This window comes from Natrix helvetica, assembly GCF_964273705.1.
Source record: "Natrix helvetica genome assembly, chromosome: 2".
Taxonomy (NCBI): domain Eukaryota; kingdom Metazoa; phylum Chordata; class Lepidosauria; order Squamata; family Natricidae; genus Natrix; species Natrix helvetica.
In genome coordinates this window covers 291,852,608-291,870,115 of record NC_138552.1, presented here as the reverse complement: position 1 = coordinate 291,870,115, position 17,508 = coordinate 291,852,608, and the positions used below count along the sequence as shown (strand labels likewise).

The window sequence follows — 17,508 nt, the reverse complement described above, 5'->3', positions numbered from 1 at the left end:
CGTCTTATACTCCGAAAAATACAGTAAATGTTTTCTTTATTAGGAGCGCCAGCAGCCCCTGCAAAAAGTCCCTCTTACATACAGCAGCCTAACCAGGCTGTCCGGCAGGGAGATGAATACTTGTCTGCCACATCTATTCATCTCCGTCCCCTGGCTTTTATCCCCAGAGCTAGGGTGGGGCTTCGCTAGCAGTGGTGGCTCTCCCGTCCCAAGGGCCAGCCCATAGATTTCCACTGCTCTCCTCTCCTCTGCGCATCTGAGTGTCATGCATTGGACCCAGCTGTTCCTCCTCTTCCTCATCAGCCACCTCCAGACCTGAGGGCTGTTGACTCTCCAACTGAGGGATAACGGACGGCCCAGGCTCTGTCTCTCTCTGTCAGCTCCATTCCTTCTTCCCCCTCGGAGCTCCCACGCCTGCTCCTCCTCTGTTGGAGGGGCCGGCTGTCAACGGGCCACAACGCAACCATTCAAAGTTAAAACATCATTGAAAAAAAGTGGCTCATGACCACTTTTTCACACTTATGACCCTTCCAGTGTCCCCACGGGATCAAAATTCAGCCACTTATCAATCGACTCCAATTTATGACGGTTGCAATGTCCCGGGGGCATTGTCTCCTTGTACAACCTTCTGACAAGCAAAGCCCATGGAGAAGCCAGATTCGCTTAACCTCACGCGACTGCAAGCGCTTGACTTAACCGTGGCGACCTAGAGAGGGAAAACAGCCTTACCTGTGAACCCTTGGATCACACCTTAACACAATCAGGGGATCAATGAGAAGGTCCTTCTGGGTGTACTTCTGCCGTCTGACCGTTTTGCCGGATGGCTGCAGGGCATTCACTGTCATTACCCACAATCTGGAAGAAAAATACATATAAGATACATAGATGATAGATAGATAGATAGATAGATAGATAGATAGATAGATAGATAGATAGATAGATAGATAGATGATAGATAGATAGATGATAGATAGATAGATAGATAGATAGATAGATGATAGATAGATAGAGCTAGAGATAATGACTCTGTGTGTGCGTGTGTGTATACCAGCATAACTCTGGAACGCCTTGAACAATTTCAATCAAACTTGGTAGACAGATGACTTACCCTCTGGAAACAAATACTGTGGGGGTAAGACACCCCTAACACCCCTCAGGGTGTGTGTTCTGTTAAGATACAGCCTGTTGTGCCTTAAAATGGCTTCTACTGTACAGTAGAAGCCATTTAAGGCACAACAGGCTGTATCTTAACAGATGGCATATAAGTTTAATAAGTAAAAAAATGAAAATGAAAATATATATCTGAGGGAGGTGGGCAGTTAAGGGATCTATATATATATATAAATGGTCCCCCCTCCCCTCTCTCTGTGTGTGTGTGTGTTTGTGTGTGTGTGTGTGTGTGTTCGTTCCAGTATAACTCTGGAACACTTCAAGCAATTTCAATCAAACTTGGTAGACAGATGACTTACCCTCTGGAAACAAATACTGTGGGGGTAAGACACCCCTAACACCCCTCAGGGTGTGTGTTCTGTTAAGATACAGCCTGTTGTGCTTTAAAATGGCTTCTACTGTACAGAGCAGCAGAGTTGCCATGGTTAACAGCTTCACAGTACTCCACAAGGGGGCTCCCTCTGGTAAGGGGGAAAATCCAACATTAGAAATTACGTTTGGTCCGGACATTTCCCCCCTATAAATAAATACCCAGGCAACGCCTGGTTATCGGCTATTTAATATAAATATTAAGAATTTCCAGAACTGGCAGGCTAAATCAGGGCAAGGCTCAGGTTAGAGCAAATGTCTGTCTTCCACTGACCAGCTGTAATAGGCAGAAGGGATCACCTGGAAGAACTGTCAGGGTGAAGAATCAGGAATATCTGTTTTGTTATTGCTATATAGAGGTAATCCTCGACTTGCAACAGTTCATTTAGGGACCATTCAAAGTTACAACGGCACTGAAAGGAGTGACTTAGGATCATTTTGCACACGGACGACTGCTGCGGCTTCCCTGTGGTCAGACGATTAGAATGGAGATGCTGGGCAACTGACTCACATTTACGACCGTTGCAGTGCCCTGGGGTCACTCATTCGCCTGTTGCGACCTTCTGACAAGCAGAGTCCACGGGGAAGCTGGATTCATTTAACAATCGTGCAACTAATTTAACTGCAGTGATTCGCTTAAGAACTGTGAGGAGAAAGGTCGTAAAATTCACTTGACAAATGTCTCGCTTAGTGACAAAAGTTTCGGGCTCAGGCGTGGTCGTGAGTCAAGGACCACTTACACACAGGAATATGGCTTGCCCTTTCATATTAATACCAGATGAACACTCAAGAAGTAAGAAGAAGAAGCTGCCCACTCAAGGCAAACAAGCTAACATTAAACAATAGCCTAAACTGCCCCAGGAGTTGCTGATACAGGTCGTCAGAGGGATTACAGGTCGTCCTCAATTTACAGCCACAACTGAAATCCAAGCAGGACAGGTAGACACTTCAACAGATAGTTAAGACTGCAACAAAACACCCAATGGCTACCAGCCTGCCTTCCAGTGAGTATCTGTATATTATGAAGGTCAGAAGGAGGGCTGAGAAAATATCCACAGACCCCTCACATCCTGGACACAAACTCTTTCAACTCCTCCGCTCAGGATGGCACTCTAGGGCATTGCATGCCAAAACAACTAGATAGAAACCCTGGTGCCATCACCCGGTGCAATCCCCACAACACTCTCTCACCCATGTAGTATGGCTGTATTATCATTATCTTTCTCATCTTTTCTACCACCTTTTCCTCTTGGTATGATTATATTACCTCTTTTGTATATACACTTGTTGTTTGTATGCTTATATGTACCGTGATTATATTAGCTTGTTGTTTGTATGTACACTGAGAGTTTATGCACCGGAAACAATTCCTTCTGTATCCAATCACATTTGGCTAGTAACTTATTCCAATTCCAAATCCAATTCCAAATTTCAAATCCCAATTCCAAAATCTAATTCAAATCTAAATACCAATTTCCAATTCCAAATACAATTCCAAATCCCAAATCCCAATTCCAAATTCAATTCCACATCCCAATTCCAATTCCAAATCCAATTCCAAATTTCAAATCCCAATTCCAAATTCCAAAATCTAATTCAAATCTAAATCCCAATTTCCAATTCCAAATCCAATTCCAAATCCCAATTGTAAATTCCATTCCAAACCCCAATTCCAAATTCAATACCCCAATTCCAAATCCCAATTCCAAATTCCAATCTCAAATCCCAATTCCCAAATCCAAATTCAATTCTAAATTCCAATCCCAATTCCCAAATCCCAATTCCAAATTCAATTCTAAATTCCAATCCCAATTCCAAAATCCCAATTCCAGAATCCCAATTCCAAATTCTATTCCAAATCCCAATTCAAATTCCAAATCCCAATTCCAAATGCAATTCCATATCCCAATTCCAATTCCCAATTCCCAATTCAATTCCAAATTCCAAATTCAGAATCCCAATTCCAAATCCCAACTCCATATCCCAATTCCAAATCCTAATTCTAAATTCCAATTCCAATTCCAAATCCCAATTCCCAATTCAATTCCAAATCCCAATTCCATATCCCAATTCCAAATCCCAATTCTAAATCCCAATTCCAAATCCCGATTCCATATTCTGATTCCATATCCAAATTCCAAGTTCCAATTCCCAATTCCCAATCCCAATTCCCAATTCCAAGTTCCAATCCCAAATCCAAATTCAATTCCAAATCTCAATTCCAAATCCCAATTCCCAATTCAATTCCAAATCCCAACTCCATATCCCAATTCCAAATCCCAATTCTAAATCCCAATTCCAATTTCCAATTCCAAATCCCAATTCCATATCCCAATTCTAAATCCCAATTCCAAATCCCAATTCGATGGACTCCCAAGAACACTCCCACCAACACTGCCAAGCCTGTATATATATAGGGAGCAAGTCCCACTACCTTCTAGCACTGATTATGTTATCTAGTTGGATCATGAAACGTCTGCCTGAAAACAAGCAAGCTCAGAGAGCACCAAGGACCCTCCTCCTCATTCTCCTCCTCTTCCTCCCCTTTGAGCACTGACGATATTCCCTAGTTAGGTCATGAAACGTCTGCAAGAAAGCCACCAAACTCAGGGAGCCCCCAAGGGCCCTACAGTTCAACCCTGAGCTACAAATATCCCATTCTATCGGCAACGAGGCTCCTTTGCGAAGGTCTCTACCGTCCTAACATCTCCAGATGAAGCCCAAGTCACAGTCGCTCAAGATCACCCACCTTCGTGGCATGACCATGTTCAACGCCATCCAAATCCTGTTGACCGTCTGAAGGATTCGCCGAGGGACTCCAGGATGGAACAGCTGGTGCATGTTGGAGGTCAACACTTCGGCGTAAGGAATTAATTCGGACGCCGAGAGGAGCGTTAGGTGCTCCAAAATCTGCAGGACCAGAGTGTGATTTCCTTGCAGGGCTGAGAAAGCTAAAACAAAAAAAAAAGATGTTGAAAAAAAAAACAATTTGATTTGGCCTCCACTGAGGTGCCTCCTTCTTATTTCTGGCATGGTTTTTTTCCCCCAAACATACAAAATACAAAAAAAAAACACCTTTAGACATAGACTACAACCATTTAAATAGGAGCCAGCCGTGTGCAGCAGCTGCCAAAAAAGACAACACAGTTCTAGGCTGCATCAACAGAGGGATAGAATCAAGATCACGTGAAGTGTTAATACCACTTTATAATGCCTTGGTAAGGCCACACTTGGAATACGGCATTCAGTTTTGGTTGCCACGATGTAGAAAAGATGTGGAGACTCTAGAAAGAGTGCAGAGAAGAGCAATAAAGATGATTAGGGGACTGGAGACTAAAACATATGAAGAACGGTTGCAGGAACTGGGTATGTTTAGTTTAAGAGAAAGAAGGACCAGGGGAGACATGATAGCAGAGTTCCAATATCTCAGGGGCTGCCACAAAGAAGAGGGAGTCGAACTATTCTCCAAGGCACCTGAGGGTAGAATAAGAAGCAATGGGTGGAAACTAATCAAGGAGAGAAGCAACCTGGGATTAACTTTAACTTAACATTTAACTTTTATTTAATTTATAGACCGCACCTTCTCCCAGAAGGGACTCGGGGCGGTGTACAGTCATATTAAAAACACAATAAATATACATAAATATAAATATAGAAATAGATATAGATGTGGCTGGAGGAGGTAACATATAATTTACTGTACAATAATAGTTAAAGTTCAAATTTAAAATTTAAAATTTAAAAATGCATTAAAAAACTACCCCTAAAAAACTATCCCGAAATAAAATGTTTGCCAGGAGGTATAAAATGGGACTATAAATGGGCCAGGCCGGCTAATTGGAACAGGTGGGTCTTGAGTTTCTGTCGGAAGGAGCAGAGGTCGGTGGTGGTTCTGATATCTGGGGGGAGGTCATTCCAGAGGGTTGGGCCCATCACAGAGAAGGCTCTACTCCTGGGCGCCGCCCGTTGGCACTGCTTAGTGGACGGCACCCGGAGGAGTCCCTCCCTGTGGGAGCGAATTGGTCGCAGGGATGTATGAGGTAGGATGCGATCCCGCAGGTAACTAGGTAATTAAGGAGAAACTTCCTAACAGTGAGGACAATTAACAGTGGAACAGCTTGCCTCCCGAAGTTGTGAATGCCCCAACACTGGAAGTCTTTAAGAAAATGTTAGATAGCCATTTGTCTGAAACGGTGTAGGGTTTCCTGCCTAGGAAGGGGGTTGGACTAGAAGACCTCCAATGTCCCTTCCAACTCTGCTATTGTATTGCATTACATTTACACAATACATTGGAACTTCGTGTTCCTTCTTATAGCAGTTTTCAAATTGGTACAATTCTCCTTGTTATTTCCCCTTCTAATATGTTTCACTTAAGTTTCACCGTTTTTAACCCTCTTATTTCATTTTGTTTTACTTATCTATGAAAATGTATAATAAAAACTAAGCTAAATTTAGTTTACTAATAGTATGTATAAAATGACGTGACAATAGCTAAAATTAACTAATGATTAATAATGATAACAATACATATAGATATGTTAGTTTGATAATATGAAATCTTATATAAACAACACATGAGGTTTAAAAGCTTTATCTAGAATATGTTATAAAGATGTATTGCGATTGGATGATTTTAGGATGATTTAATAGAATGTTACCATATAATCCTATTCTAGATTTGGAATATTATATATAAAAGGATGTAAAAACAATTATAGTCAAATTAAGGTTGAGATATAATAATTGTGATATACATGAATGTAGGTGAATTTAAAATATGCGATTTGATATGAAAAGCAGGTGGTGACTGTGGAAGAGATGCATGGAAATACTGTAACCAACTGACACACTTTCTACAACTTGTAATGGAAGATGGTGTTTTTATGTTTGTTTGTTTTTGTTTAAAAATAAATAAAAATTGTTTTAAAAAAAACTTTTGACTTTATTAACTTCTTTCATTGACCTTTGTTTCTTTCCTCCAACCACCTGTACCATTTTCCCCCTGTCCGATAATATTCTGTCTCCTCTTTTCCCTGGATTCCTTTTGTTAATTTGTCCATTTCGGCACATCCCAGAACCTTTCTTGGTATTTCGTCTTTGTTTGGTATCAGTTTATTTTTCCATTTCTGAGCGAAAGCAATCCTCACTGCCGTAATTATGTGTAGAATTAAATACAAAATTTCTGTTTTACATTTGGTCATCATTGTTTCAACACTTCGGCGTAAGGAATTAACTCGGACGCCGAGAGGAGCGTTAGGTGCTCCAAAATCTGCAGGACCTGTGTGTGATTTCCTTGCAGGGCTCAGAATGCTTTTAAAAAAAAAGATGTTGAAAAAAAAACACATTTGATTTGGCCTCCAGTGAGGTGTCTCCTTCTTATTTCTGGCATGTCCTACTGGGAAAATCAGTACAGGTAATCCTCGACTTACAACCGCTCATTTAGTGACTGTTCGAAGTGGCCCCGGCACTGAAAATAGTGATTTAGCAATAGCACTTAGCACTTAGACTTATATATCACTTTATAGTGCTTTACATCCCTCTCTAAGCGGTTTACAGAGTCAGCCTTTTGCCCCCAACAATCTGGGTCCTCATTTTACCCACCTCGGAAAGATGGAAGGCTGAGTCAACCTTAAGCCTGTGAGGATCGAACTCATGGCAGTGGGCAGAGTGAGCCTGCAATGCTGCATTCTAACCACAAGGAAGGAATAGCACTTATATACCGCTTCCCAGTGCTTTTAAAACCCTCTCTAAGCAGTTTACAGAGTCAGCCTATTGCCCCCAACAATCTGGGTACTCATTTTACCCACCTCAGAAGGATGGAATCAACCTTGAGCCGGTCAGGATCAAACTCCTGGCAGTGAGCAGAATTAGCCTGCAATACTGTATTCTAACAGGAAAGAAAGAAAGAAAGAAAGAAAGAAAGAAAGAAAGAAAGAAAGAAAGAAAGAAAGAAAGAAAGAAAGAAAGAAAGAAGGATGGAAGGGAGGGAGGGAGGGAGGGAGGGAGGGAGGAAGGAAGGAAGGAAGGAAGGAAGGAAGGAAGGAAGGAAGGAAGGAAGGAAGGAAGGAAGGAAGGGATCGAACTCATGGCAGTGGGCAGAGTGAGCCTGCAATGCTGCATTCTAACCACAAGAAAGGAAGATAGCAATAGAACTTAGACTTACGTACCGCTTTACAGTGCTTTTATAGCCTTCTCTAAGCGGCTTACAGAGTCAGCCTATGGCCCTCAACAATCTGGATCTTCATTTTACTATCCTCAGAGGGATGGAAGGCTGAGTCAACCTTGAGTCCGGTGAGATTCGAACTGCCAAATTTCAGGCAGCCTGCAGTACTGCACTCTAACCACTGTGCCACCGCGGCTCATTGATCCCAATTGATTTATGAGTGTTTTTTACACTTATGACCGTTGCCGCATCCCCATGGTCACGTGATTCAAATTCGGAGGCTTGGCAACTGGCATGTACTTATGACGGTTGCGGTGTCCTGGGGTCAAGTGATCCCCTCTTGCGATCCTCCGACCGCAACTGCGCTAAAATGTCTGTTGCTAAGCAAGGCAGTGGTTGAGTTTTGCTCTGTTTTACCACCTTTGTTTACCACAGTTGTTAAGTGACTCGCCGCCGCTGTTAAACTAGTAACACGGTAGTTAAGTGAGTCCAGCTTCCCCATTGAGTTTGCTTGTCAAGAGGTTGTAGAAAGGGATCACGATTCCCGGACTCTGCAACCGGCATAAGTACATGCCAGTTGCCAAGCGTCTCAATTTTGATCATGTGACCGCAGTCAAAAGTGTTAAAAACGGTCACAAGTCACTTTTTTCTGTGCTGTTAGTGCAGTCTCTAAATGAATCATTGTAAGTCGAGGACTACCTGTCATCTCTAGTTCTCTGGCTCCATTTCTTTCATATTTTCTCCGTGAGACAATGTTACAGCGGTGCCATGGGTAGGACCAAAGTCTGCCATGCCCCCCCATCGTAGTCTGAATCTGCAGGGGAAGACGAGATTGAGGGGGCGGCTTTGTTGGCTTCGGAGGAAAACGGAGAAGGGCAGGGCCATTCAGGATTAGAACAGTTTGTAGACAGAAACAGGGGCAGAATGAACATGAGAGAAAGAGTTGAGGCGAGAAGCAAGGATCACCCCCTCCTGATCCGAGAGCACGGAGAGTGGAGAGAAGGTATGAACAGCGCAGACTGAGCAGGCTGCTCAGGAGAAGAGTGCCCCTCCCAGCCAGACTCAGCAGGCTACTTGGGAGAAGAGTGCCCAGCCCATTTTCACAAGGCACACTGTGGGGAATGAGACTTAAGGAGACGCTGTGGGGAGGGACGTTTGTCGGGAACACTGAGTTCTTGAAGCGTTGAGTGCCGACGTTTGAACTTCCCAAGAGTCCTTGCATTCTTTCTGGCTTTCTAGACTAATGACATGGATCCTTTGCTTCCTCAACTCCTTGATTTGTCCTGCTGGATTTATTACTCTGCAGTCATGGTCTACACAGCACTGGGCTGGACTATTTTCAGCCAGAGGCTGCTTGAGGGTGGGGGGTGGGAGGGTGGGGGGATTGTCATCCCTTTGCTCTGGGACTTGCCAGAAAGGTGGGAGCATTTGGGGAAATTTGGAGCAATAAAGGGGCAGTTTGAACTGCCAGCTGCCTGTGTTATCTCTGTGCCATGCCCCAAGTGTTGCGATCCCCCAGCGGCTTGCGGAGCTGGCAGCAGAGTCGGACAGTGAGGAGGTTGGAGAGGAACCTGGGCCAGTCCTGGAGTCTGGGGAAGGCTCGGACAAGGACTCTGCATAGGCAGAGAGGGGGCCAGGGCCATCTGTTAGTTATGTGCTGCCTCTGGAGCCTCCGGAGTCTGACATCAGCGAGGCAGAGGAACAGGGGGAGCCTATTCCCAGTGTGCGCATGTGCAGAGCTGCCAGGAGGCAAAAACAATTAAGAAAACAGGGTCGACTTGGGAGTAAGGCTTGGAGACGATTGGCCCCTCCCATAAGACATAAAAGAGGAACAAATGGAGGCGAGCCTTTGCAGGAAGCAATTTTGTTCATTCTGGTCTGTTCAAATTCTGAGAAGCTCCGTTTGACTCTATGCTCCAGTTGGCCTTGCAAAACTAATTGGCAATTAGGTTCTCTGACATCGTTCCAAGGGAGATAAAGGTGGGTGCTTATCAGCCTTAGCCTGAAAGACTGTGGCAGACTTCTGTCGGACTCTTCACAGACTGTTTGTGACTCATTACGGGCTGCGAATGAACACAATTCATAGCCGTCGAAATAAAAAGAGGGTTTTTAGGACTAAGCGTGCGATTTATGCTTTCTCGGGAAGCCTAGGTCACCACAAAGTCACTCAAGTGTTGCTTCTAAGGAGACCCACCTTCCTGCAGTTGCTCCGGGGAGTGTTTCTTGGCAGAGCTGGTCAGAAGCATCTTGCGCAGCAAAACGTCAGTGCCCGTGATGTGTTCCTCACAGATCCAGTCGTCCACGATGCAGAGGTGAGGATAGTTGGTTGCCAGGAGGCGCAGCAGGGCAGAATGTAAGCCTGGGGAGGAAGGAGCGGACAGAGAAAAACAGCGTCACTTTCTAGCCTGGGGCCTTAAAACAGGGGTCTCCAACCTGGGCAACTTTAAGACTTGCGGACTTCAACTCCCAGAACTCTGGGAGTTGAAGTCCACAAGTCTTAAAAGTTGCCCAGGTTGAAGACTCCCACCTTAAACTGGCTCTCCAACAATTTGCATTCTAAATTCTAACAATGACAGTGAAAGCTATTTTTACTCTCCCTGTAATCGAATACTTTTGAGATCTGGTGCATTTACATTGTGCCGCCGGTGTTTTTCACGTTGTTCTAAGTCTTCCGGCAAATATGCGCCGTCAGCAGGGGTGGGATTCAAAAATTGTAGGAACCAGTTCTCTGCCCGGTTGCTGGGTGGGCATGGCCTACTCGGCCTCCTGCACCAGGGAGGGGGTGGTGCTGTTTTTGCCCTCCCGAGGCTTTTCTCGAGCCTCCTGGAGGGTGAAATTGGCCTCCCCTGAGCTCCGGAGGTTGGAAATGGGCCCATTTCCAGATTTCCGGAACTTCCAGGAAGATCATTTTTCACCCTCCCAGAGCCTCTGCGCAGGCCCTGCCCTTACCTGGCATCCAAAACGGGCCGCGTGGAGACTCCTGAGAGGGACAGGGAGGGCAGGGCCAGCCAGTCCTTACAACTACCGGTTCGGCGAACCAGATGTAAAATTAACATCCGATTTACCGAACCGGTCCGAATCAGCTGAATCCCACCCTTGGCCATCAGTTGCATTTTGTCTATCCATACACACCATCTCACAAGCGAAGGCAAATAGATGTGTCCCAGGATAATGATAGGAGATCGAATTTGGGTCGGTCACGGGGAGCTGCAGCCCAATTTTGGGAAATTTCGCTCTACGTGATTTGGGCTGTTCTGTGAGTGGTGCTTATGGAGTGGCTTCCTATTGGCTGATTGGTGTTGACTGAGAAGGGGCCTGTTTAACAGGAGTGCCGAATTACCACCAGCTTATCAAATACTTAGGAGCCGAGGGCTTGGCAGCACAAGGAAATGACAGCCAATCACCAGCCTTCAACACACTAATTAGCCAATAGGAAGGCACCCCACAAATACATACACTCAACACTTACTAAACAACCAGTTGTAAGTCAAGGATACCGCTGTGATTAAAAATTCCTTTTTTTCCCCTCCGATGGAAAACACAAAAGACTCAATTACTGCACAACAAAACTTATCAGGCAGATTAAAACCAAGCCATCGGTCAGAGATGCTTTCATCAGAATTCCAGAATGTTTTAATCAGAAACTCCAGGCAGGGGGGGTAAAACTAGATGACCTCAAGGACCCCTTCCAACTCTAGGACTCCGAGATAAAACTTTAGCTGAACTTACCTCCCAATTCTTGCTGCAGCCCTTGAGCCTGCCGGATGAGGAATTTAATTGGGATCTGATCCATCAGCGCCGGGGAATAAGATTTGGGCTTCTTTTGCATGGCAGCTGCGCAAGACACAACAACACAAAGAGAGCAACAGCAAAGTCTGTAGAGATTCTCAGTCATCCCGCTCATGGTTGTCTCAAAGGTGCTTTTTTTTTCAAGAGGCAACTGGACTTTCTTGGGGTTTTTTTCTTCAAAGACGTTTCGCTTCTGCTCCAAGAAGCTTCTTCAGCTCTGACTGGATGGTAGGGAATGGAAGGATTTATACTCCTTGCAGACAGCTGGTCATTTGCACCCTTTCAGATCAATACAATAATACAATGCAATAGCAGAGTTGGAAGGGACTTTGGAGGTCTTCTAGTCCAACCCCCTGCCTAGGCAGGAAACCCTATACAGTTTCAGACAAATGGCTATCCAACATCTTAAAGACTTCCAGTGTTGGGGCTTTCACAACTTCTGGAGGCAACTTCTGTTCCACTGATTAATTGTTCTCACTGTCAGGAAGTTTCTCCTCAGTTCTAAGTTGCTTCTCTCCTTGATTAGTTTCCACCCATTGCTTCTTGTTCTACCCTCAGGTTCCTTGGAGAATAGTTCAACTCCCTCTTCTTTGTGGCAACCCCTGAGATATTGGAAGACTGCTATCATGTCTCCCCTAGTCCTTCTTTCTCTTAAACTAAACATACCCAGTTCCTGCAACCGTTCTTCATGTTTTAGTCTCCAGTTCCCTAATCATCTTCGCTGCTCTTCTCTGCACTCTTTCTAGAGTCTTCACATCTTTTCTACATTTTGGTGACCAAAACTGAATGCAGTATTCCAAGTGTGGCCTTACCAAAGCATTATAAAGTGGTATTAACCCTTCACGTGATAATGTATAAATCCTCCCGTTCCCCACCATCCAGCCGAGAAGCTGAAGAAGCTTCTGGGATGAGAAGCGAAACGTCTTCAAGGAAAAACCAAGAAGTCCAGTTGCCTCTTGGAAAAAAAAAAGTAGCTTTGGGACCACAGCCTTTTTGTATTCGAAAGTCCACACGGCTGCAACTAATGCAGTCTTTGTGCTCTCTAGAGGACCCCGTTCGTACTCTCTAGAGGACCCCCCCCTCCCGCAAATTCTCTGCCTCGTACCCAAAGACTTTGAACTGGCCAGGATGGCTTCTTCGTAAGACAAGATGTAGTACAAGACCAACAGCTGGACTGTGATTCCGTAACGGGGATTCAGCCGAGCAGACTCTCCTCCCTACAGATGGAGAGAGAAAAAACCACAGAAGATGCACCATGTGGCAAATGTCATAGTATGAGGAAGAGACCTTGGGAGACAGAAGGAAGAGCCAGAGATTAGGCAACCAACAGATAAGAGGCAGCTAAGCCCAGAGAAGGAAAGGGGTGTGGCAAATCAGTGGTGAAATTAAAAAAAAAATTACTACCGGTTCGGTGGGAGTGGCTTGGTGGGCGTTGCAGAAGGAGAATACTGTAAAATCCCCATTCCCTCCCCACTCCTGGGGGAAGGATATTATAAAATCCCCATTTCCCATCCAACCCCCCACTCTCTGGGAAAGGATACTGCAAAATCCCCATTTCCACTCCACTCTCTGGGAAAGGATACTGCAAAATCCCCATTTCCACTCCACTCTCTGGGAAAGGATACTGCAAAATCCCCATTCCCTCCCCACTCTGGGGGAAGGATACTGCAAAATATCCATTCCTATCCCACTCTTGGAGGAAGGATACTGCAAAATTCCCATTCCCTCCCCATTCCAAGGGGCAGGATACTGCAAAATCCCCATTCCCTCCCCATTCCTGGGGGAAGGATACTGCAAAATCCCCATTCCCTCCCCACTCCTGGGGAAAGAATACTGTAAAATCCCCATCCCGCCACTCCTGGGGGAAGGACATTGCAAAATCTCCATTCCCACCCCACTCCTGGAGGAAGGATACTGCAAAATCCCTATCCCCCACCACTCCTGGGGGAAGGATATTGCAAAATCCCCATTCCCTCCCCACTCCCGGAGGAAGGACACTGCAAAATCCCCATTTCCACTCCACTCCTGGGGGAAGGACATTGCAAAATCCCCATTCCCTCCCCACTCCCGGAGGAAGGATACTGCAAAATCCCCATTCCCTCCCCACTCCTGGGGGAAGGATACTGCAAAATCCCCATTCCCTCCCCACTCCTGGGGGAAGGATACTGCAAAATCCCCATTCCCTCCCCACTCCTGGGGGAAGGATACTGCAAAATCTCCATTCCCTCCCCACTCCCAGGGGAAGGACACTGCAAAATCCCCATTTCCACTCCACTCTCTGGGGGAAGGATACTGCAAAATATCCATTCCCTCCCCACTCCTGGGAAAAGGATATTACGTGGCACCAGAGGTTCAAACCACCGAACTGCCGACCTTTCTGATCGACAAGCTCATCGTGTCGATCGGAAGCCAACGCTTCCCTATGCATAAGCTTAACATCACCCTTAAATGTTAATTGATTTTGTTTTCTCCTTTTATACCCCGGTCAGTCCTCTGAAAACATTCAAGATTTCTTGCTCCGTGATGGGCTGGTTGGTGGCTTCTGGGTTGGATTTGGAGGCAGGGGTCAGAACAGAGTTGATGTACACATCAATGAGTGGGAGCAACTGAGGGTGGAGGGGGGTTGTCGTTTCACACAGTTGTCTGTAAATCCAGTCCTGAAGAGAGAGAGAGAAACATAAAAGGGGAAAAGTCGGCTGGCTAGAAGAAGAACAGGAAAATGGGAGCCTTCCCATGTGTGTCTAGACAGAGATTCTCAGTCATCCAGGGGGTAGTTGTCCCCAAAAGTGCTTTTTCGGGAGGCAGCTGGACTTTCTGGCTTTTCTTTTTTCTTTCTAGACTTTTAGCGATGCAATTTGGGATGAACGAATGGTGTGGGAGTAGGAATGGATTGCCAGAAAAATTGCAGACTACAGGGACCAACTAGGTAAGATCATCAGTGCTCGATGGGAGTGGGGTTTATGGAGAGGAGGAGGAGGAGGAGGAAGAAGAGGAGGAAGAGGAGGAGGAGGAAGAGGAGGAGGACAACAACTCTGGGGTCCTTGGTGCTCTCTGAGCTTGGTGATTTTCTTGCAGACATTTCTTGACCCAACTAAGTAAGATCATCAGTGCTAGATGGGAGTGGGGTTTATGGAGAGGAGGAGGAGGAGGAGGAGGTGGAAGAAGAGGAGGAAGAGGAAGAGGAGGAAGAGGAGGAGGACGACGACTGTGGGGTCCTTGATGCTCTCTGAGCTTGGTGATTTTCTTGCAGACATTTCTTGACCCAACTAAGTAAGATCATCAGTGCTAGATGGGAGTGGGGTTTATGGAGAGGAGGAGGAGGAGAAGGACAGTGAGGTCCTTGGTGCTTTCTTGAGTTGGTGGTTTTCTTGCAAACATTTCTTGACCCAACTAAGTAACTTCATCAGTGCTAGAAGGGAGTGGGGTTTATGGAGGAGGAGGAGGAGGAGGAGGAGGAGGAGGAGGAGGAGGAGGAGGAGGAGGAGGAGGTGGTGGTGGTGGAGGAGGAGGAGGAGGAGGAGGAGGAGGAGGAGGAGGAGGAGGAGGAGAAAGGACTGTAGGGTCCTTGGTGCTCTCTGAGTTTAGGGATTTTCTTGCAGATCTTTCATGACCAAACTAGGTAACTTCATCAGTGCTTAGAAGGGATGGGGTATGCAGGGAGGAGGAGGAGACTGTGGGGTCCTTAATGCTCTCAGAGCTTGGTGGTTTTCTTGCAGACATTTCTTGACCCAACTAAGTAACAATGTCAGTGCTAAGAAGGGAGTGGGGTTTGCTCTCCATGGATACAGAAGCGGCGTGGCCTTTCTGTTGGTGGGAGTGTTCTTGGTAATTCCTTAATTCGGCTGTTGTTTCCTGTTTGAAATAGTAAACCCTTCTCCCTTCCAGCACTGATGATGTTACCTAGCTTGGCTCATGAAACATCTGAAAGAAAACAACCAAGCTCAGAGAGCACAAAGAGAGCACCTCATGGGGTAACTATGGACGGTCGCTAAACAAGCAGTTGTAAGTCAAGGACTCCCTACTCTTTGGGGACCATAATTTCAGAGAGCAATCATTTCCCAGACATTCTTGGAGATACCAAAGATTAAACAGACAATCCTTGTCTTAATTCTCCCTTGGTTCCCCACCCAACCGTGCAAAATTCACGACCCACCTTGATGGAGACTTTGTGCTTGGTGAACGAACGGCTCCTGAGAAGCTGGTAAATGCAATGGATGGGCAGGAAGCCGGTAATGTTGGCGCTCAAGTTGCTGGTGACAGCCACGCGCACCGCATGAGCGGTCACCACCTGGGAGAAAGAAAGGCGTTAGCGCCCCACCAGGCGAGAGGGCCGCGTTCTCCCAAAGACCTCCCCTGAAGCTCTGCTCTGTATGTTCTGACCTAGGCCTCCCAAGAGCACGAAGCAGACTCCTCCTCATCCCCATCAAACCTCTTTTATTTAATTTACAGTGAATTCCTCTCCAGAAAAGTACCGGTCTAGTCCAGGGGTTGGCAAACATAAACACTCAAAGAGCCATTTGGACCCGTTTCCCACTGAAAAGAAAACACCGGGAGTCACAAAGGTCCTAACCGGAAGCCCCCTGTTCAATTCTGGAGGTGACCGGAAGTTCAGTTCCCCAACCATAGAATCTCCTCCTAGCGCGGCGTACTTTTTCCTCTACCTGTCATAACTGAAAGCCCTATCAATGGTGGAGACGACTGGAAAAGCCTCCCCTTGCCATAGAGTCTTCTCCTGGCGCACTCTGCTACTCTCTCCCCACCCCCCCCCCCCCGCCCCCCACCGGAAGCTCCTCTCAAAATTGTGGCGTCGACCGGTGACGGAGCCACAGCAGAGGGAGGAAAGACCGGCATTTGCTGAGCCCTGGTCTACTCTTTCAAGAGATTTCACAACCACAGACCTTTATCAGGCTTGGAGAGCTGCCAGGCCGATATCTTCTAAACTCCATGCTGTAGCAGCAATTCCTTGGCAAGAAGTCAGGAACGGATCTTCACTTTAATGAACTGAACTCGTTGTCTCTTGCAAACTCCCCTCCTCTTTTGCTCCTCTTTTATTCCCTCTGGGAGGGGCCATTCACCATCCACCTGTGCCTTTACTCCCGAGTCACCCCTTGTTCCTCAGCTGTTCCCTTCTCCTGACAGCTCTGTGCATGCGCACACTGGGAACAGGCTCCAGCTGTTCTTCTGCCCCACTGATCTCCGACTCCAGCTGATAACTGTCGGACGGCCCTGCCCCCCTCTCTGCCTCCAACGCAGAGCCCTCCTCAGAGCCTTCCCCAGACTCCAGGAATGGCCCATGTTCCTCTCCAACCTCCTCAATGTCTGAATCTGCCACCAGCTCCGCTGGCAGGCCACAACACTGCATTCGATTATTTTGCCCGTATGCTTGGAACTTCTGCACCAAATTCCTTGTGTGTCTAAATCCTTGTGCGTCTAACCGTTGAAACTTTGAACGGTCACTAAATTAACTTGCAATTCGAGAAACACCTGTTGTGTAAGATGTGCAGATTTCTATGTGAAGCAAGCATAGAAATCAATCAAATCTTTTTTATATATATTAATTTTATTTTAAACACACATACACATAAACAAAATTGAACGTAGAAAGGAACCAAACGTTCCATCATAAAGCAGTTCCATATCGGTGTGTATATACAATTGATCGTTCACCTCCTGTACGACAGTAATGGTCCCCTTATTCTATACTTATTTATATATACTATTCCACCTTTATTTATACTTAACTGTTTATATCAGAATATCATACTACCTGTATTGCAGTTTGTGTTCTACAGTTAACTACTATGTCTTAATTTATCTTAGCTGTATCTTATCTTATCCATCTCTCCTAATACCTCTATTACATCACTGTTTTAGGTTTCCTTATTTCTGTCCTCTAGCCATTTGCATAATTTGTTCCAAATTAGATAATATTCTGATGCCTCCTTTCCTTGTATTTCTTTCGTCAGTTTGTCCCTCTCCGCACAAATCAATCAAATCTTTATTCAGTCCAGTGGTGG

General features: G+C 45.8%; 1 protein-coding gene across 1 annotated transcript in view; it reads right to left on the bottom strand.

The window, feature by feature from the left end:
- The window catches only part of INTS2 (integrator complex subunit 2), a 53,308-nt gene that overhangs the window by 12,280 nt on the left and 23,520 nt on the right, over positions 1–17,508 (bottom strand). Inside the window, exons 13-19 of the mRNA XM_081945391.1 lie at positions 15,645–15,779; positions 13,972–14,148; positions 12,597–12,708; positions 11,432–11,536; positions 9,897–10,061; positions 4,289–4,490; positions 730–855 (exon numbers count right to left, since the gene is read on the bottom strand). Coding sequence (XP_081801517.1) covers positions 730–855; positions 4,289–4,490; positions 9,897–10,061; positions 11,432–11,536; positions 12,597–12,708; positions 13,972–14,148; positions 15,645–15,779 — 1,022 coding nt within the window. The remainder of the gene's footprint in view (positions 1–729; positions 856–4,288; positions 4,491–9,896; positions 10,062–11,431; positions 11,537–12,596; positions 12,709–13,971; positions 14,149–15,644; positions 15,780–17,508) is intronic.